The sequence below is a fragment of the Drosophila biarmipes genome, chromosome 3R (genome assembly GCF_025231255.1).
Source record: "Drosophila biarmipes strain raj3 chromosome 3R, RU_DBia_V1.1, whole genome shotgun sequence".
Lineage (NCBI taxonomy): Eukaryota > Metazoa > Arthropoda > Insecta > Diptera > Drosophilidae > Drosophila > Drosophila biarmipes.
In genome coordinates, this window is record NC_066616.1 from 22570412 (window position 1) to 22593076 (window position 22665).

Genomic DNA, 22665 nt, shown 5'->3' on the forward strand with positions numbered 1-22665 from the left:
TTTTTATGAAGCCTGGGCAAAAGCTTCAAAGCCAGAAATACTGGTAAAACAGTCTCTAAACCATGCCATATTTTATTTCTTTCCCATTTTTATGTACTTAAGCCCCCAAAAAACACGTGATATACGTTGTAATACAATCTTTATTCAGCTTTGATATTTAAAGGAGCAGAGTTAAAATAATACTATACTACCAAGTACGATTACAGCTAAATGTTCTATGAAAAGGGTGGGTGGGGAGTGCGAAGTGCACATCGAATATTTAAGCTAGACGAACAAGAGTTACGGTTAAGACCTAAATGCAACTACATTATAAACAAAGCGATAAACGATATCTGTACACACATATATATAAAACTCTATGGTTAGCACAAACATATAGAAGTAGATTTGTACAACGAGAATTGCCATTAGCTATTTACAAGACATAAAAACTAGCACATCTTAACCTAGAAACACCCCGTTTGCATTTCTAATTTGAATTAAATTTTAACATATCCTGAAAGATTTAAGATTTAGGATTAGCAAAAGTAAATATGGAACCCTTGAGATATAGCTTAACTTTATAAAAATTAGACTTGCAAACGGAGCTGATTAGTACTAAGGCTAAATAGGTCTAAAGTCTTTTCAATGCCATGGTGCGGGCTTCCAGGTGGGGTGCAGCTGGTGAGGAGGAGGAGGAGGAGGGAGATCACATCACAGAGCCAGTGTCCAGTGTCCAGAACCTTACGAGGTGGCCATCAGCTTGGCCGCCTGGATGACGTTGTGCTGGTGATGATAGCCGGCCAGCTCACTGGCCGCTCCGCCCGCCATGGCCGCCGTGGAGGCAGCTCCTCCCAGGGCCCCGAAGGTGCCCCCGAAGTAGCAGTTGTTCACATAGTCGTAGTTGGTGGCACTCGCCTCCGTTTTCACTCCATAGGCAGCGGCAGCTGCGGCTGCATGCAGATGATGATGGGCCGCCGCCGTCACATGATGACCGTGGGATCCACCCAGGTGATGGTGATGCTGGTAGTGGGGCGACGGAGTGCCATTGCTCAGGGTGGGCGTCTCGGCACTGTGCGAGGTGTAGGCGGATGCACTGCCTCCTCCGCCCGAGCCACTGCTGCCGGGCGTGTAGAGCTGCGATCCTGCCGCCCCGTGCAGCTGGCGGGCACTCAACTGGGACTGGGCGGAGCTGGGCGTCATCCCGTGACCATGCTGCTGGTGCTGCTGCTGCGTCGTCGCCTGGCCGTAGAGGGGAAAGCATTGCTGGTGGGCCGCCTGCTGTTGCTGCTGCTGCTGTTGTTGCTGCTGCTGTTGCTGCTGCTGCTGCTGCTGGGCGCTGTGGTGCCCCATCAAGGTGCTGCTACTGCTGGAGCTGCTCTTCAGATCCGCATGCAGTTTGCCGAGGCTGTGCCGCTCCAGACTAAGCGAGGGCTTGAGATCTGTAAAGGGAAAAAGGCGATTACAGACTTGGTAAATAAAAAGTGGATAGGAGCAAATTATGGAGCAGATGAACCATAAACAACCCTGTTAGCCACCACTTACCGTGCTCTTCCTTGCACTCCTTGATGGCCTCCAAGGTGGATCCCGAACCGGACCCACTGCCCGCTCCCCCCGCCGAGCCACTGCCCGTCTTCTTGGGCTTCCGCTTCCTCGTCTGGATGCCATCCTTGCGCATGGCCAGGGGTCTGTTGACACCGTGCAACTTGTAGTACAGTCCGCAGGCATTGCACACGGGCTCGCCGTCGTTGTTTCGCCGCCAAAGTGTCGTGGTTCGTGTGCCGCAGTTTGTGCAGCATAGACCCATTCTTCTGGTGGCAGTCTAAGTAAGGGATAGATTCTGATTAGCAAGACATTCTGGAGGGGATCAGGCGGGGGACTACTCACTGCACTCACCAGGCGCTTGCTGGGCTTGATCAGCGGCCGGTTCATTCCGTTCATCTTGTGGTAAAGCCCGCAGGCGTTGCACAGGTAGTGACCAGTTCCATCCCGTCGCCACAGCGGAGTGGATATGGCGCCACAGTTGACGCACTCGCGTCCCTCGCCGAACTGGAAGTCCATGGCGCTCTCGTAGGGCGAGGAGCGTTGGAAGCCCGACGGATCGTAGGCACTTCGCCAGGAGCCCATCATCACGGCGGCGTTGGGGGAATAGAACTGCGCCGGCAGCTGCGCATGCGCAGATCCAAAGCTGTCCGTGGTCCAGGCATTCTGGGCAGCAGCACTGCCAAAATGGGCGGCCACATGGTTGTACTGGCGATTGGAGGGCACGTAGACGGGGGCGTTCACTGCCTGCTGGTGGTAGCCGGACACCCCGACCCCCACTCCGGCACTGGCCGCACTCCCAGCGGCAGCCAGGTCCGTGTATGCCGCTACGGCGCTGCTGTGGTACATCTTTACGGCGGCGGCGTGGGAGGCTGAGGCGGATGAGGAGGTGGATGCGGCTGAGGATCCGGAGGCAGAGGCAAACGGCAGCGTCACGTTCTGATGGTCGCCGCTGAAGTGCGGATAGTCGCGGGTCGACAACTGATCCGATGTGGACTGTAAGATAAAAAATAATCTCATTAGTTGGAGGTTTACATTTAAAATAAAATCTTAAATAGTAAACAAAAATTACCAACGAAGTATTTTTAACTTTTTTACTTATTTTATTATAACTTAATATATGGAACCCTATTCTTAAAATATTTTCAACTGATTTATATGATAATTTACAGAGCGTACTAGAAATCTTTGAAATATCTATCTATTAAAAATACAAAAATAGCACTTTAAGTTCCTTAACAAAAAACACTATTATTGTTAATGTAAAAATGCCTTACATTTTAGGAAAAATGTATCTACATAATAAATACTTTAATATTTCGAAATAGTAAATATTAGTTGTTAAGTATTAAAGTTATAGTTATTATAATAAGTTTTGGAGACAATGATAATGATTAGGGATTAGGGATTATACAATTTCATACACAATACTAACGTAGGACTTTTCCCACAGCCCATATGATATCCCATCTTATCCTACCCTTTGAGGTTCCTTTCCCCAGCTCCATACATCCATCTCTTTCTTCCAGGGACTCTCATTGGATACTAAGCCACTTGGGCAACTCCCCTTAAGTGGCAGCCATTTTGGATTCGATTCTTGCTGCAGCTCCTGCGTCCGCGTCTGCGGCTCTACCACTACCACCACACCCCTCCCCCGGCGGCACCCCCTCCTCCGGAATGGAACTCGTTTTCCCGGACTTGCGCCCTTTCGAGTTAATGGCGCTCTCTGCATCTCGCATCTCGGACTGCTCGTGTATCTGGGCATCCGTGAGTTTGTGCATCTGTATCTTTGGCTTCGCAGCACTTATCTGGTGCGTAGGCACTTCGTTTTTCAGGAGGAGGGAGAGGCCATAAAGTGTCATTTGCAGGCACTCGGTACTCAGTTTGAAATTATAAATTGGGGAAGTACGTATATTATAGGAATTCATAAAGTTAAGATAAAGAAAGAACAGCTCTCGAAGGATTCAAATGGACTGAATATATTATTATATAATCAAGAAAATATTAATTTATTAATAAAACTTTCAAGCCTGATTGATAATTATTTTTCTTCTCTTGAATTTTTTTATTTCACAAAACATTTTCATTGTTCATTCAACATTTTTGCACCAAATGAGGGAAACATTTCAAGTGGCGTTGGCTGTTTTCCCCCACATACACTCAAATTTTTATTCAGATATAATTCTTTTGTTGTATTCCTATTTCAGAAAAGTTCAACAGCCAAAAGAAGCAACAACAACGAAGCCCGACAGCGATCATCGAAATCTGTGCTTCACATCGATTTCAATTAAGGCGCCAATTGCATATTTTTATTTATGCAGATTCAATCGAATATATTTTTAAATTGCCTTTGCAGTCAGCAACGAAAAGTAAAAAAAGGGGGGAAACATTTGACGTCTTTATCTTATCCCACAAATTTAATGCGATGATGTATGAAATTTTTAATTTTTCCCATTCCCGTTCGCCTCGAGGGGCTGCAAATAAATTTAATTTGTAAACAGATGGCCACTTAAGGGGCGGGGGATTGGGTATTGCAAAGTTTGGGCAATATTCGTGATGTTAAAAGATTCTAAGTTGCAGTTCAATGTAATTGCAGGCTGTGGAGTTGATGGGGAAAGAAATTTATGCAAGCGATCAGGGTATTGAAAAGCCGCCGGCAAGTTGGAATAAGGATTGAAATTATAAATAAATAAATTCTTAAATAAATATAAAAATATTCTAGAGCGCAACACGTTTTTAAGTAACTACATTTGATTTAACGACTTTATTTTAAGCTAAAACAATAAAAAATCCATTTTTGTTAATCAGGTATTTTTTATTAGTCCCCTGAACGTTCGCGTGCATTATATACTGCTTGATTGTTATTCTTATAAGCACACTTATTATTTTTAAATTCCAATGTCAACAAATGAGCACTTTCGTATTTAAAAATATAATTTACTTTCCAATATTTTAAAGTCAAATATTTGTATGTTATTAAATTACAATTTAAAACCAGAATTAAAAATAATTTTTAAACAAAAAATATAATCGATTTTCTCAGAGCTATATTTAAATTACATTAAATTAAGGGATAATCAATCAGGCTGATCGGGTGCAACGTGACGTATGAGCAATAATATTTAAGACCAACACGCAACTGTCAAAACAAATTATTTGTAAGAGGGGCAGGGGCGGGGGGATGGCTGAGGATCAGTGCAGCAATTTCGGCTGCAATTCCCCAAATTCCAGCCGACCATGTGAGCGGAGGCAATCAAAGAGTTGACCACGCGTGCATAATGACGTCGCTCCCCTCGGCAGATCACTCGATCAAAGGAGCGCCGAGTGCGAGATGCGATGGCGATGGCGATGGAGCTAAGGCCGGCCCGGCAGTGACTGGGCGAGATCAAAGGAGGCGGCGGCCACACGAAAAATTGTCAACAAGCCGGCCGAAGGGCCCTCATCCTTTTTGGTCGCGAGAACGGCCCGAAGGGATCATGATTCATGACGTATGCTAAGCCAGTGTGCGACTGGGGCAGAGGTCTTGGCGCTTTGGCGCTTTGGCGCTTATTAAAAAGCGATCAGCAAAAGGGACAAGTCGCGAGATCTCCATAAAAATCAATTTTATAAAATAGCACTTTGAAAATGAATCCAGAAACGAGTAAATTGTATCTTTTATAGGAAGCTTGTTTTGGAAAAACTTGTAATAGTGTAAAACTTTAATAAGATACATTTGATTATGGTAGAAATTCAGAGATGTAAAAACGATTAAAAAAAATGTATCTATACCAAGAACAATGTGAGTAATACAAAATGTACAAAAAATGTAACAGCATTTAAATATTTTTGTAGAGTGTAAGGATTAAGAGAAATATAAAAATAATCAGAAATATTTCAATAGTGCTAAGTGAATTTAAAGCAATTTTTTTCAGTGAAGTGAAGAAGGGAACTAGAAGATCATACCGAAACCTATACCTATACTTAATGTAATATCTTATAAGTTTTTTGAATGTACAAATATATACCTAAATCAAGCATAACCTTTCTAATATTATTAAACTATATAATGTTTATAATTATTAATTATATTTTATTTTTTTAGCTAACTAAGAATACATTTTTCAGAGTGCATTTAAGAAGAGAATCAAAAGAGGATACCGAAACCTATACCTATACCAAGTATAACGTTAATAATTTGTCACCGCAAATGCAGGAACAAAAACAAACAGAGAAAACCACTTGAGCGGGAATGGCCGGGCAAAAACAAAACAAAGGCTGAAGAGCCAGAAGCAGGATGAAGAGCAGGAGCAGGGGGAGCAGGAGACGGGGGCCAGAGGATAAGTGGAGAACGAGGATGAGGATGAGGCTGAGCGGCGCTTTGAGTGTTTGTGTCTTGTCTTCAGCCCGCTCTTAGGCTGGCGCTCTGCCGTCAAGTGGAGGATCCTGTTTTCCACTCTCCCCCGACTCTCCACTTGGGCCACCTCCACTTGACTCATTCATTCATTGATCTTCGCTATTCCAGGCTCTCTCGGCGCTTTCTCCTGCCCCTTTCTCCTGCTTTAAATTGGCAGCTTGTTTTAGTCTTGGATTTTGTTTTGGCCTAATCGCTGAGCCATTTAAGTTTGCCGCCTGTCAAGGCTAATTTTTTATGGTAAAATCATTTTAGTGCAACTAATAGATGCAAGCGGATTAAGGAGTTATTAAAGTCGATGCGAAACTAGCTATTTCTTGGAGAAAGATACACCGAAATACTGAAATGGATGCTCCACAATATTACTGATTTGATTTATGAACAAATAAATATATATTCTACCTTAAACTTATAAAAAAGTATGTAAATAAAATAAAAAGTATCTAAAAGAAAGATACTTAATTGGATTTTCAAAGCTTACAATTTAATAATTTTGTTTCTTAAAAATTAATAAAAATGATATGTATTATTATAGACTTTAACAAAGTGTAACCAACACATTATCACCTCAAAAACTAGTATCTTTATGACTGACATCTCTTGCTATCTCAAATTCAAGTTGGCAACCTGATGTGCCAGCCAAAAAAGAAGCCTTAGCACATGTTCGGTGACATATTTACGAGAAACGTGAAAAACGTGAGGTAAACTTACATCGCCATCACTCAGCAAGATGCCCATGATTTATGGCCGAATAATTCGCGATTCGCGCTCGTTTTAGAATGATTAATGGGCCACGCACGCAGCTCAGCTCGGTTCAAGTTGAGGTTGAAGCCGATTCGTTTTAGGCTACCAATTCGGATATATAGCTATGGCTATTGATATGAACGGTGTCGTTGGGGAGTGTTGATAAAGAATCGCATCACAAATGCATTCAGATTAATTGCAACAAGCTCCGAAATGTTTTATGGCACTTTTACACGAAGTATGTTTATTATTTATATGGCATTTTATGGGCCTTGTTGTAAGACGTTTGATTAATGTGGCCTATAAAGCGATAAATTTCGTTTTAATCCATTTACGAGCACTTAACCGATTCCGGGGCCTTTGTTTTTGGCCTCTGTTTCTGTTTCAGTTTCAGTTTCTTTTATTTATTCATTTGTCTTATTTTGTTTTGAGGCCAGAGCACCACGATGCGACTTCCTTGAGGCGAGCAAACAAACTAAAAAACGCCTCGAAGTAAACAAAAACTTAATCCCAAATATCCAGATCCAGTTCCAGGCGTCGACGCCGCCGCGGGCAGCGGCTGCAGCGGCGACGGCGGCAGAGGATCGGCGAGAAGTCAACGGCAACAACATAAAAAGTCAATTTCATCAATGGGCAGTCGCTCTCCTGCCCCGCTCTCCCCCAGCCACTCCACTCCGCTCCCGGCAATGTCACCCGAACGCCGCAGGAGAGAGCGAGAGGCACTCGGCTGACAGGTAAAAATTTGTAGGTGCACTTCCAGAGACGCCTACGTCGGCAGCGACGCCGGCTGAGGCGCTGACTCGAAAATTAGTCAATTTCATGTAAGTCTTGAGAAATGATGTGCCGCACACTTGAGCCGGGAAATCGAAGCAGGTCCCCGAGGGCACTTGAGACCCGGAACGGTAGGCACTCTCGTCCCCTCTAAGCCGCTTTTCCAGACCCTAATCCTGAGCGCTATACCCATTTCCAATACAAATCCTACACGAAAAGAAAATGTATAAAGATCTTGACTTTGTTTTGCCACAATCTTGAAGGTAGGGGAGTTCTTAGGTATTGTACTTAATTGTATTAAATGAATACTTTAAAAAATATTCAATTTTCGATTTTTATTTTCTAATCCCGAATCTTATACTCATTTCTATTCAGATCTTATACGGAAATAAAATTTATAGCGGTCTTAACTTTGCTTATTATACATTTCAATTCCCGAATCCTATAAATATTTCTATTTTAAATCTTAAACCAAAAGTACAAGCCTTCAAGATCTTAACTCTCTTATCAAAGCACTTGAGAACATAAGTACTTTTATAATATATATTATATTGTGTAAGAAAACACAAGAACACAGGTTATAATAATATTTGGTTTCCCATCGAATCAAAATTTGTAAATCTTTGCAGTTGCTACCTTGTCAATGGCCACTTGAAACTGATATTATTTTTCTTGCGTGTATGGCCAGCAGAAACCGAGGCGATATTGTGGGCACTGAAGGCCCGGCCCATTGTCAGCAGCTCGTTAAATTGCCTGGGCGTGTGTCTGTCCCCGAGAAAGGATCACAGGATCTGGACAGGCTCGAATTAATTGATGTTTATATAGCCTCTAATGTCAGGCGATTAATTCCGATGACTCAAATTGCAACTAGAGAAGGGGGAACCACAAGTAATTCCCTCGAAAGAAGAATAAGGGTTCGTCATTCCTACAACCACAAGCCATATAATAGGGTTAATATGTCAGATAAGTGAGTGAAGAGCAAAGCCTATGGTATTATTCATTATCTAACTGAATAACAAGGTTAAAATATATCGCTTCTAAGACTTTGCCCACTTTTGAGCCAAATTTGCCAGGTTGCAGCCATTAGGTTCCCAACTCGGAACCGCCACAAATCACTGGCCAAGAAGCCGCAGACCCCAGGCGAAGTCATTAATCAAGCAATTTGCCTTAGTTTCTGGCAATGGGCCACAGCAAGAAAAGGTCCGGAATCGCTCCATTAAAATGCAAAGCAAAGCTGGCTGGGCAAAAAAGTAATTAAGAAGGAAAGTCAGTCAAAAAACCCAGTCGAAGGTGAGGTACGAAAGATGTCAAAACAAGAACCGCAGGGATGGGTTGAGGTGCGGATGGGGGCTGGGGTTTGCGGAGGAGCGATCGAGGCGCATATTTCAATCCGCGCTGACACATCCTGCTGCGCTAATGGACCTTAATTTGTGAACAGCTTTATATATCATGCGCCAGACCGTTAATGTGATCATCCACACGATCTGGCCGCGACTCCGAGTTGAAGGCGGAGCTGGCGATAAAGTTTTTATGGAGCTTATCGTTCGGATGCGCGGAATGCAATGGAACTGGCACGCGCTTCCCTGGAAACAGGAACGGGAAGGGGAACGGAAAAACTGCTCCCCTGGAGAAAGTACCCGAGCCCAGAACCATGTTCCCAGACCCATTGAACTCCTGATAACGTGCAGACAAATGATAATTGCCCTGGCTCCACTCTAATCCTTCCCTGGCCCTAGGAAACCCTTCAAGTGCCCCTCGGGGTGGGGGAAATGTCGCCAGAATTTTCAAAGTGGCGTCACCGCTTATCCGCCCCGGGCCCAACCCCTTTCTCCGGCTTTCTCATGGGGGGTGGGGGGTTACCCAGTGAAGTCTTACTCTCGGGTACTTTGCATCTCGATGATCACAATTCCCATTGATCGTCATCGCCAGCGTCTCCGCCGCCGTCTCCTTCCCTCGCTCGCCTGGGTGCATGGTGCTCCTCTGCTCTCGGCAAAGATGAAAGCGATCTTTATTGGTTTTTGTAGTGATTTTAAGTGGATTTGTGGTTCGATTCTTAATGCCGAAGTGCGCCAGGCCAGCCTCGGCATCGGAGATCCAAAGATGCAGAGCGTCAACCTCTGCGGTTATATCGTTTTTATTCAAATTTGTATGTTTATTTCTTTCTTTATGCGTAATTATGAGAATCTCCCAGCTGTCGTCCGCCAGACGAAGACATACTTGGCCCGCGGTCGTTGAGTGTTTTAGGCAGTTTGAGGCTTGTAATTATGGACTTTGGTTCGTCTTTAATGTCGCAAATGCATCTAGTCAAGGGAGGGGGCAGCGGCTTGGAGGGGCTTGGGGTCTTTGATGGCATTTCCATCTCAGGTTGGGAAAGACGAGTGAGGGCTTCGAGGAGATGTATGTGGATCTTCAGTGAGTGGAAAGCGTTCTATGAATATTTGCAGGCGATAGCATTATCAATATGACACCTAAGTATAAAGTGAATTTCTATGGGCTTCAACCTAGAAGTATCATTCTTGAGCGAATAGAACGCGGCTTAGGAAAAATGCATTCGATAGCAATATCATTAAGACACTTACACTTAGAAGTAAATTACACATAAACGAATAAGTCGTATTAAAATTAGAAATATTATTGTTCAAGAAGTAAGTATAAGGACTCACGATAGGTAATTCCATTTATAATTTTACTATCCCTAAAAATTTCCGTTTAGGAAAAGATATTAATTATATATAGGTAAGTTAAAAGAAACTCCTATTACACTTACATCGGCATTTTAAGTTTAGAGAACATTCTATACTTTTGTTCCTTGAAATATATAAAAAGTAAGGCTTCAAAGCAACTTATTCCCGCCTTCTTATCGCAAAAACGTAGTACTTTACGACAATACAACGCAAAATGGTTTTGCATTTATTGCCTGAAAAGTTTTCAGCCCAAATGGCTTGGTTATTTTCCTAGCGCCGCAAAAGTACCGATTTGGTTCCTTATCGCAGTGCCATTAGGGGTTCCCTCTAGGCGACCGCTGCAGTTATCCATCAAAGTAACTCCCCGAGCTCCACTTTCTATGGTGCCAACCCCAGTTGCCCCTGCCCCACCCGCACTCAGTTCAAGGAGGCACTTGACGTGGCCACTAAAACGCAATTGAAGTGCGACGACTGCTTACAAATGCCTGAACAACAAAAAACCGGAGAACTGGCGAAGAACCCAATTTGAATACGGATAGATAAGTGGGAACCCCCGCCCGGCGATGGTTCCAATCGCTGATTTTGAGTGTGTGTCAGTCCATAAACATCGCCGCGCATAGAGGCGCATTAATGCTTATCGACTGCCTGCGGCAGGGAACTGATGGCGGAAATGGTGACTTATTGCAACTTTTCCACTGATAGCGATTCATTCGCTTGTGCATTTTGTTTTGTAATTAATTACCAGGCCGATACGCGTATCTATGCCCAGTGGGCCCACTCTCATGTGGGCCCTTCTATCTAGTTTAGTTCTTTTTCGGGGGCCTCAGGGCGTGTGAATACGAAAGACTCAAGCAACGAACTCGAAGTCGGGTGTCCTTTGCGGCGAGCATAGATGGCGTCTAAATTAAGCCTGTGCCCGGTGCTTTTGATCTCTGCCGATACCAGGTAAGTGCCCCACTTTCCCCTCTCTGCCCCACTATCAAATTTTTCAACACTGTAAAAAAAACCTATTTGATAACAAAACTAAATAGTGCATTTGGTAACAAAAATTGAAGTATAATCTAAAGAATCTTTGTCTTGTTAGGTTTTTATACAAAATCCTTTTTATCAAATCAAAAAACGAATAAAAACAGAAGTATAATCAAGAAGTGATAACCTTTGGATGTCGTATTAAATGGAAAATAGTTTTTCTATGGACGCATATTTAACTTTTTTTGATTCATAATTAGATTAAGATCAATTCTTCTTATAATTTAATAGAATTATGTGTGTTTAATCAAAGAAAACTGTAATTGGATTGGTTAAAAATGCTTACTTATCATATGGGAATTTTTCCCTGTGCATTTGCGGTGACAAGTTTTCGGCACGCGGACCCACAGATTCCCGGGGAATGTGCCTCGAATGTGTCTCTCGATTGGGCCCCCATACCATGCCATCTTATGCCACACCATGCCATCCCGTCGGCCCCTGACCAAAGCTTTTAAGTGTCTTGGCGTCGGCGCGGCTTATGTCTTCTCTTCTCGCTCCCTCTCGGGTGACATTTACATTTGTGAGATCGGAGAGAAACACAGAGAAGCAGAGAAAGGGAGAGAAAGGGGAGCCGGGGAATTAATTACTGAGGAAAAGTCAAGATTTAATCGGCGCTCTTGACTGTGAAAAGATGTCGACTAATTTTTTAATTAATTAATTATGGTCACCTAATGATGGAGAGGGAAAATGTGTTCGAAAGTTTTTTTTATTGCCATTTGGCGCCGCTTAGCAACGAACTTTGAGCCTGAGAAAAAATAGAGATAAGGTTCAGTTGCACCCCAAATCGAAATCAGTTTTTTTGGTCGCCTCTCTGTGTGCAGCACAGCTTCCCCCGAAGACCCGGCGATAAGTGCGGAGATTACCCTATAGGCCTCCCTCGCGAAGGTTCCGCCAGGCCCCGATTCGATAAATCCGCCCTGATAGCGGTATCGCCATGAATAAGGCAAGCTTATCGGGCTGACTCTTTGTATCCAGGCTGAAAACCATACCATATATGATTTATGTGTAATTGTGATAGGAATTTAATCTTGCGCCACTGGTAAACAATGTTTTGCGGATAAGAGTTGGAGAACAGTGAACGCCTGTTCTGAATCAAATGCTGGAGGAAAAGGAACAATTATGATTTATGGTGAATTCATATATCACAGATTCATAATTTATAATAATAGAAAATTAACTTTTTGCTACCGTACTTCCAAGGAATGAAAAGAAACTGTTTGGATTCTTAGAAAATATTTTGTTTTGTAGTATTTAAAGTATATATAGTATTTTTATCACCTTTAACATATAGCACTATTCCATAACCCACACAGCAAGCCACTCAGACGGCTGACGCCAAGAGCCCGGCTACCGAGAAGTGCCAGGACCTCGCCAGGATCGCCTATCTCCGGGCCAGGTCCTTGGCTAACACGCAATTAGCCGCCGTCTCGCAGGGCACGGCAGGACTTCCAGGACGATGGGTCAATGGGTCTCCAGAGCAGAGCAGAGCCAGGGCTTGAGCTCTACTTCCTATTGGGCCCTGTTTTGGGTTGACCTGCTCGAGGCACTAAAGTGCAGCCAGGGGCATTTATCACGGCCTGCCAGTTACACTTTCCACTTGCGTGCTGCATTTGCAGCGCAGCTCTACCTGAATGAATATGGTTATGGACATGGCTGCGAGTCGGGCTCAGCTCGGCGGGCTTGGGATTGTGTAGGTTGGCCGGTGGTCAGCTTGGCGAGCGAGTGTTGAAATTGCATAATTAGCTCGGGTTGTTGCAGTTTGCATTTTCCGCCGAGCGAGTCTGGGGGTTGTTCGAGCAGAGTTGCCAGGGTTCTTCAAAAATTAGGTTTTTAAAATGCTAACATCGTTTTTTTTTTAAGATAACCATTGCTTTTTGGTTTTAAAGTGAATAAAAAAAAGGAAAACTTCTTTCTTATGTTTCTTTTTTAATATTAAACTAATTTTCAGAATAAAGGGAACTTTTAAGAACCATAATATTTTAAAATTTGTAGTTACCCATCTAATACGTAACCCCTTGGCAACCTGGCAACCCTAGCTCCCGATGACCTTTGCTTTGGCCTCGCAGAACAGTTTTGGGTTAAGATTTATGATGCAATTTCCCAAAAATTCCCTTGGCCCAAAACTGGAGACAAAGTCAGAGGCATTTAACTAGTTTGTTTTGCCTTTTCTCCGATGTTTGAAGCCAATTTCAGTTTTATGGCATTTGGCTTGTCTCATAAAAGTGTCATAAATTAAAAGGCGCTTAAGCACGCACACAGATCCATCCACGAACCCAAGCCCAAACCCAAAGCCTCCTAGATGGAGGGACCATGTAACCTGTGCCACTGGTCACACGCAGCGCTTTTGACTCATGACCTCCTCGGAGGGCAGGAAAGGTTTGGCCTGCTTTTATGGCCCCCGAGGAATCGGCCTTACTGTTTTCCACCTAATGATTTTATGGCACTTTTTGCAATATTTCCCTGCGCTCGGGAATCTGCCGTCATGTTGTGTCATTGTCAACACGGTCGGGCTCTATGGGACGCTATTCTCTGGCCACTCGGCTGTCTGGGTCATCCATTCTGTTGTGCTGTCAGTGGTGGCGCCAGCAGTTAATTGCTATATGGAATGGCACTTGTCAGTACCTGATCGAGGATGGCCTCCGCTCGGAAGTGAAAGTGAAGTTGAAAGGGTTGCAAGTGCACTGGTTGGTAATTAGCCTGGTCAGGGCTAGATATTGAAATGGCAGAAGAAGGGGTGCCCTGTTCGATGGGGTGTCCAGAGTTCTCAAGAATATAGGGCATGTGGAGTATATTTTTAGTTCAAGGACTTTCTGGTAGAGATAACGATATATGTCATGCCCATTTTCATTAAGATTAATCTGCTAAATGTATTTCTTCTAGGAATTGAAAGTACATTTTAAATCACTCAATAAACCTCTTTTTGAGACCTCTAAAAGTATGCAATAAAAATTGTTACTTAAAAAGCAGATCAATTTTAACATTGAACATTTTTAACTCACGTTTGGTACACGTACTCATAGTAGAATATATATTTCCCATCTAATAATAAAATAATGCATTCACCACAGCTTGCTAGGAGGCGATAAAAGCACTTTGAGAGCCATCCAAATCGAGATAAAGCCACTTTAAGATGCCTAATTGTTTCCCCACAATATAATTTCTTACAAGCCAAGAAAGCCGCTTCTAAAATCCCCTCTACACCCCCTTTACTATCAGCTGCTTACACCTCGCTCTAATTTATGTGCATTACCAAGGAGTTTTGGCCATGTTCGGAGCGGCGACGAGACCCTAATGAATAGTGATACCAGCTAATGTTAATGTTAATTCGAATGTTAATGACTGCCGACCGTTGCTTCTTGGCCAGTTTTGGTCCGCGGTCTTTTGTTTGGGGTTGGCCCGAGCTGGAGTCGGCAAATTTATGTATCTGCAGTGCAATTGTGCGAGTAATTATGCCAACTACTGGGTGTTGAAAAATGCGCGGAACAAGTCCAGTTTTCAGTTTTCAGTTTGCAGCCTTTAGCCGGCAGCAGTCAGCTGCTCCCATCAATTATGGCCAGGCAAATGGAAGCTTGGGAGACTTTTGACACTTGGTCTTTCAACGGGGAGCTAATCGAAACAAAACTGCGCTCATGTCGAGCTGCCAATGGACGCCAGGTTCATATCACAGCCCCAAACCCCTGGGACTGCCCCGTTTCTTTGCTCTGTGACAGCTCCAAAGTTGATCGCGAATTTATGGCTTTTCTTGCTATATTTTATGGCAGTTAATGCCTGAATATAAAACCCAGGCGCATAAATTACAATTCAATTAAAAATATTGAACAATACCGATTTGATATACGTTCGGCCGCTAATGGTAGGATCTCGAGAGGCAAAAATGATTTACTTGCCAATTTTTGTGGCCCCTTGTTTATGAACCTTTCACCCTTCTGGCTTCTGGGCATCGGCAATTGCTCATCTAAAATCTTAAATGCTTTCGCGCGAGGCTATCGAAGATTAGCGCAAACAAGTTTATTTATTTAGATCGGTATCTTAACGTTGGTTTTACATGTTCAACATTAGTCCCATGCTAATTTCATTGTTGACCCATAAAGATTGTGTTGTGGCCGCGCTCGAGCTTAGCTAATTGATACAACAGATCATATTGTTTATGTCTAGTTTAAGCTGTAACTGTTCTCGCACAGAGCTGCAGCTCGCCAATCATCGGAATCGATCATTGAATGGCATTTAACAGCGCTCTAATGAGTTGCCACTGGAGTTGGGAACCAGTTTGGTAATTATTTGATCTTCATGAGCACGGGGAGGTAAAATAAAGTCATTTTGGTTAGTACTTAAAAGGGGGAATTCATAGTGCAACTGTGATATTGTATGTGAAAAGTAGTATCTCAATGAAAGTGATCTTATTAGCATATCCCGAAAGTTTGTTGAAAGGCTTTTCAAACATCTAACTCTTTTAAAAATATGATTTTGATTAAATTTTAAAACTGAATAAATTTCCGCCTAGAGCCTTTTAAATAAAATAAAACTTACTTAGTTTGGCACCAGCAGCGAATATCTGTATCTTTCCCTCCGTTTTGTATCTCAACGACTCTCCAATTGCCTTGCTTGATTTATGCTAATCAAGATTCGTATGCCAATTGGCAGTTATGGCACCTAATGGCCTTTTTGTTGGGCGTTTAAACGGAAATGTAAACTGCCTTTAAATCGCATTCATTGTTTTCACCGCGAACGTTTTGTGGGTCTTTGTTTTGATTTGATTTTGAATGGTGGCGGTGTCTGCTGTCTAGGAAAGCGCCACAAATCACACGAGATTCACAGACAGCCGATGGATACACAGCACTCACAGATACACTTTCGGCATGGTCAGCTAGCCAGCTAGTTAGCTGTATCTCAGAGATACAAGATACGAGATGATGACCAATGGCGGCGGCGGCTGCGAGAACCGAAACTCGTTTAATTAATCAAAATGCGGCTATTAGAAGTGCGAGTTTTCCAGGTTCGAAGCGATTGATGGATGTTTGCTGCTTTCGATCGAACAGTATATCACTTTTTCGTTTGCTTGCGGTTTTACTTTTTGGCGACGGCAATTCGCGTTTCGCTCGCCTCATTCGCTGCGTTTCGCGTGTCGCGCATAAACGTTCGGAATCCAACTGAAGGCGAGGAATTCCGAATTCGACGGCGACTCCTTGCGCTCGCGTTCTGATTGGAATGGGGAAGCTCACGCGGCGCATACACACACAAACACACAGCGACAAGATGGAGTGGGCTGGCGAGAGAGCGCGCTGCCTTTGGGCTTCCGGTTGGACGTGCGCTGGCTGAGCGACTGACGGCGCTTCCAATTTTCTCTCTCTCGCGGGCAAACAAACGGGTTTCCTATACGCACACACACTCGCGCACACTTGCCATCGATACCAAAGTGGGAGTTGCCCTGCCATTGCGCTGGCTCCTTCTCCCTCACACGCTCGGCCAGTGGCAGCAGCCCATCTCGCTCGCTCGCTCGCTTGGTTAATCGAAATGTGGCCATATTAAAAAGTTAGCTTGATTTGCTGTTTAGATATTGGTGCTTTCCAGCGCGAGCGAGAGGGAGAGAGAGAGAGAGCCCCCCAGGGACTGCCCACTTTGCACTGGCCAACGCGGCGTATGCGCAATGTATCTCCCCTTCGCCATTTAAGGCCCAGAAATAAATTAGAAATATCGAAGCTCCTCTTTTTCCGCGGGTAAAATCCACACTTTATGTGCTCTTTAATGGGCACCCCCATAACGCCGCTCCCAACGCACTTAATGGCCGTGTTACATACACTTACTTATGTATCGCATCTTATTGCATTACATACGATGCCTATTAGATTCTGGCCCGCAATTTATAGTTTCAACGCCCACTTGTGATTCATTTATCTGATAATGTCTTCATTAAGCTGATGCCATTTACATACATTCAATCGCTGCGAACTTCAGAGGTGAGAATAAACAAATTCCTTTTGATTTACAAATTAGTTGTGCCATTCATTTGTCATAATGCAGATAAGGCAATCAGTTAATGCTAGTTGCGATGCATAAATTTTAATTACTGCCGCAGCAATAAGTTTGCAATGAGAAAATTATTCGGTTGCTTTGAAGGCAGGGTTATGCAATTGCGGTTAGCGGTCGAAATTAGAATTTTTGAAATTCTTTATCCAAAAAGTAGAAAAAATAGGAATACGGTCCTTAACTTTTAATTTTAATCCCAATCCCTTGAAGATTATGTTATGTAATTGCGGTTAGTTCAGAATCTGCGGTTAGCGGTTAAATTGGAACATAATATATATATGATTAAAATAATTGCTTAAATATACTATTTACATTTTGTATATATTATATTATTAATGTATTTATAGATTTTTGTAGAGAAGATAGGAATTACTGACCGTATTCCTATCTTTAACTTACGGTTAAATTATTTTAAAATTTACAAGCTTCTTCCGAAAAGTTTGATATATCTAGATCGATTTGGATAGAGTTGTGATAAACCTAAATTTTCAAAAATTTGGGTTGATTTGGATGGAGTTGTAATACGTGAGTTAAATATTTTTTCTTTATCGGTGGTCCTAAACGTCGAACATATTTGGATTGTTTTAGATCGAGTTGTCAAATGTGAATTACCTTTTTTGCTCATCCGTGGTCCGAAAAACCTAACAAGTTGACGCATTATCCGGCTGTTCTTTAAGGAACTCCTAATCTTTGATGCCGCTTTTTGTGTCATGCACTTCTCGGGATTTCATATGGCGAATGACTAATCTGGCGAGATAAAATGGACACTTGTCCACGCAATTCCATAGTCATAAGCAATACGGAATCTGTTTTTGTAAGCTGGGCAGATTGTCACGCCATGACGAATTTCCCAAAATCGCATTAAACAAAGAGCCCAAAAAAAGTGTGATCTGTCTTCTTACGCACGTCGGAACTTCCTCTTTTTTTTTTCTAATTACTCGTCAGCCTTAAAATATTGCCGTTTTCAATTGGAATTTCAGGCGGGGACAGCTCGATAAGCTGCGCGTTTCCCATTTTCGTGCGCAAGTCTGGCCAAAGCCTAATGTTCAATTACCACAAATTAAATTTATTAAATGGCCCGCGGGCCGGCAGACGATAAAGTTCAATTATTTATAGGAACTGCCAAAATACGAGCAGGCCAAATCATAAAGAAAAAAGCAGGCACGAGCACGAAATGCGTTTGCCTCTACCAGTTTTCCTCAGCTGTGGGGGAAAAGGCGAGGGAAATGGAAAAGCGAGCTGCAAATGAATTGGACCTGAAACGCATGTGCAGAGGGAGAAAAAACTTGGAAAAATCTCTATATTTTAACTGTGATTAAATGGTTATTGGTTAACCTTTTTATTGTTTTTTAAAATTCTGGAACTTTAAAAGAGTATTCCTTAGGAGTAAGGTAAATTTGGAGTTAATGGTGTTTTTTAAAAATAAGTAGAATTTTCTTGATGAAAAAACTTTCGTTATTTGAACAAAGAATGTTTTCAAAATGTTTTCAAATGTTTTCAAATGTTTCCTAATTTATAAAAATCACCAATGCATTCAAAATTTTAAAACATAAGGTTTTATTTTTTAGGTTTTATTTATAATTTCTAAATGGCCTTAAAAATGCTACTAAGCGATTTTTTCTCTGTGTGTAGCTGGGCTATACCCGTACGGACTCTTGTGGCACGGACATGAAGCGCCGCAAACATGCAACAAAATTTATGCGAAGCCTTAATGAAAGCCAGACAGAGAGGGGGAGGTGGGTGGCTGAAGGGGGACTTTGGTAACAACAGGAGATACAATACGGCACAACTCCACACCATACAACACCACAACACTCCCCGTATCGGTTCGACTGACCAATCGCAGAGCGGCTGCCTCATCGCTGACTCCACCTCAAAATGGGCACCCAGCATTGTGTGGCACTGGAAACGGGTTTCCCACTTGCAAGTTGCCTGCAGCGGCGTCCTGCTGATCCCAGACCTGATAGCCAGCGTGGCCAGCTAGCCACCGCGACAACCATGACAACCGAGACCCCGCTCCTGCCCAGCTGGGGGCCAGGCCCCGCGGCCGGCTTCGATTGTGGCTCTGATTCCGATTCCGAGCGCGATGCCGGGGTGTGGCGAGCCGAGGCTGTGGGCTGGGGCAGAAGCCAGCGCCACCAGTTCGTCGCAGCAGGGTCAAAAGTGGTAGAATTTGAAATGGTGGCCGGGAAAGAACTGCAGGCCAGCAGCAGAGGCGCCTTAAAAGGGGGTTTAGTTATCAAGGGGCGATAAATTCAATTTCTATTATTTTCTGGCATTCTTGATTCCAAAGGGATTTTTCATTTTAAAATGGAATATTTAATATAATAGAATATCTAATATATTTTCTATGGGTACGAAATGTTTACAATTAACATTTATTTTTGACTTTTATAAGGATATTCTAAAATATGGACTTTGATAAGAAACATTTTTTGTTTGCTTTTTAAAGTATCTTTACTCCTGTTCTAAATTACTATATACAAAATTCTTTAAATTATTCACAATGTCAATTGTTTTTAAATTTTGTTTTGACTAGATTAGGAATATATTTTTATATTTACATATTTTTTGTGACTAGCTTATTTAATAGTTCTAATTTAATTTTGAAAGGGCACTAAATCCCCTTTAAGCTGGCCCACCTCCACCCCTGACCACTCTCCTCTTGTGGCGCCCGAAAAGTGGGCTGTGGCTTATGGCCAGGTCTGATTTGGACTGTGGCTGCGACTCCAACTTGGACTCCAGCTCCGACTCCTTGAGGTGGCAGCATGGCCGAGCCCCTGGCTCTTTGGCCTTCTCCTGGGCTCTTATCCACGGCACTGCCATTGCAATTAATTTTGGCATTCTGACATTTACGCTTTTTGTTTTTTCCTGGCTTTCCTTGGCTGCGGCTGAAGCCGTGGTTCCCGGCCACTATCTTTGGCATACGCACATACATTTTTGTTCAGGTATGCTGGCGCTCGATAAGGCGACATTTTGCCCATATAATTCCGAGCGGAATTTTCTCACGTTGAAGGGACCGCGAAAGCGGCGCCAGTTTCCGAAGAGGGAGAGCCCTTTAATTGGAACTGGTTGGGACCTCTTTTGGGCCTGCATTTGAAGTATTTCCCCCCACCCCGGGCCAGGCGATAAACTAATGAAAACCCCTGCTGCATTTTCGCAGGCCCCTAATTGAGGAGGATGCCAGTCATAGATTCGCCTGCCGGTTGCGATATGAGCGATGCTGTCCTCAAGTGAGCGCCATACATTGTAATTGTTATGGCCAATATCAGGGGTCTTCCACTTTATTTTCGCGCTGGAAGTGGCGCCTGCCAACAAAGTGGTTAACTTTTTATAAGGTTGTAAAGTCCATCGCTTATTTGGGCATCGCCTTGGAGAAAGATCTTAATGTAATGAGGGTTTATTGGCTTATTGCTCACTTATTGATTGTCTAAATTGAAAATCGAGTGGTGACTTTACAGCAAGGAATTTTTTAGTATCTTTGCTTTCATTGCTTTGCTATCTGCTGGTAAATATTTGTTATTGTTTTGAAAATATTATAAAAATATGTGACACATTTGGAGCTTTAAAAAATAAGATAAAATATGTACTCAATATTTTATACATCATTTTCCGGATATATATTGTAAACCTATTTGTAGTTTTGTTTTTTTAAACATGATTTTGAGATTTTTATGTTTCGTTTTTGAATTTGGGTGAGTAATATATTCCTTATTGTGAAAACAAAACAATATTTGAGGCATTTATCAGTAAGAATCTTATTTTGAAGTGTCTTACTAAATCAATATCATATATCTTTCTAAAGTTCCTCTTTAAATTATCCATTAAAATCCTGAAGGTCCTTTATAGCTACTTCAGCACTTCAACAACAATCGCTCAAAAGTAAATCTCCTTGCAACATAAACAAATCCCAGAGATACCACTAATTATTCCAATTGAATACACACGAGCAATTGGCCTGTTCAGTGCTTTATAACCCAGGCCCGAAGGGGGGCCAAGAGGCCAGGGGACAACCAACCTCAGCGCAAAGTGGCCTAGCTGGCCACCTGAGACACCGGATTGTAATCTGATCTGGAGGCGGAAGAGGCGGAGGAGGTGGACGAGGAGGAGTGCCCCTGGTGACATTTAAAAGCTGCAAGTGCATTAGTGTGAACACAAGGATCGAGGCGCCGTCTAAATTACAGTCGTCGAGAGTCATCGCGATCAAGATCAAGTACCATTTTCAACGCTTCCTTTGGCGCCACGATTCTCGAGCTCGATCTGGGGCTGGAGAACCCTTTCCCAACGACTCAGCGATCATTTTGCCCAGGTTGCATTCATTCCATTCCATTCCGTGATGCGATGCGATGCGATGCAAATGCGATGGCCGAGGAACCCAAAGTCTGCAGCTCCCGCGATAAGGAACGACACAGAAATATGCGGAGGAGATGGGACTGCAGTGCCAGCCATAGCCACACTCATACCCATACCTATACCTATGCTATCCTGAACCCGAACTCTTTTCGGGCCTCATCTTTGCGTTCCCTGCTTTTCCCTCGATAAGCGCCGCATCTTCAATCTTCCTCCGGGCGGCGTCTGCAGAAACAGAGACAGAGGTGGCACAGGGAGGGAGGCCCATCATCATCATCGTCATCTGTGATATGTTATACCTTATACCTTACGTATATATACATATATATATATATATATATGTGGCTGCGGCTGCGGCGTATCCATTAGCTGCGTCGCCATCTCGCAACGGAGAGCCGAGATAATGTGATTTCGGGTCCGAGTTCGAGTCCGGGGGTGAACCGAAAACCGAAATGGAACGAGACGCGCGTGAGTTGTGATAAGGGCCCCGAGACAAGGGAATACCTTAACCTAACCCATATCCCCCATATCCAGAGCCATTCCCCTGGCTCTTTCTCCGCCGCGGCTCTTCCAAAGCAATCGCATTTTGTCTTTCGTGTGAATTCTTGGAATTTCGATATTTTTTCCTAGAACTTCGAAGCGGAGCGGTTAAGCCGAGGCTACTGCTGCTCTCGTGACGTCACTGCATCGCTGGGTGTGTCTTTTGTTGTGATCAGAAGGTGGTTATTCAGGGTAATGGGTGTGGGGAAAGATGAACTATTGGTTAGGTAAAGTCTTATTGCAGTGTGTGGAATCATAATAGCAGATTTAAGATATTCTTTTCGAAAGTTGTTCTTAAAAAAAATTAAGCTTTAGATAATATCAGTCATAAAAATAGATCAAAAAGAACTAGCAATCTCATCAGAATTTCGATATATTTTACAAGTACTAGGTTTTCAAATCAAAATTACAGATTTGAGATATTAATTTAAAAAGATTTTTTAAAAATATTAAACTTTGAGATAGTATCAGTCTTGAAATGATGTCTTATGTGATGTATGTTATCGTATCAGCTTGAGCACCAGCCCCTATTAATCTGTTCACTAGTTTAGAAAGCTTAAATACATAGGTAACTAATAGAAACCATTTTTTAGAGAACTCTGCCTGCTTTGG

General features: G+C 43.0%; 1 protein-coding gene across 3 annotated transcripts; it reads right to left on the reverse strand.

Annotated features, from left to right (window-relative positions):
* Positions 1-122: 122 nt before the first annotated feature.
* Positions 123-16441, reverse strand: LOC108026274 (GATA-binding factor A). Of its 3 annotated transcripts, none has more exons than XM_017097138.3 (4): positions 15667-16441; positions 1867-2517; positions 1525-1801; positions 123-1421 (listed from the first exon to the last, which is right to left on the reverse strand). In XM_017097138.3, exons 2-4 carry the CDS (start codon positions 2368-2370, stop codon positions 724-726), a joined length of 1479 nt encoding a protein of 492 aa, XP_016952627.1. In that variant the 5' UTR covers positions 2371-2517; positions 15667-16441; the 3' UTR covers positions 123-723. The 3 variants fall into 3 exon arrangements, with proteins under 3 accessions (XP_016952627.1, XP_016952626.1, XP_016952625.1); XM_017097137.3 differs by lacking the exon at positions 15667-16441 and adding an exon at positions 6623-7111 and having other exon boundaries at positions 1876-2517; XM_017097136.3 differs by lacking the exon at positions 15667-16441 and adding an exon at positions 6623-7111.
* Positions 16442-22665: the final 6224 nt, after the last annotated feature.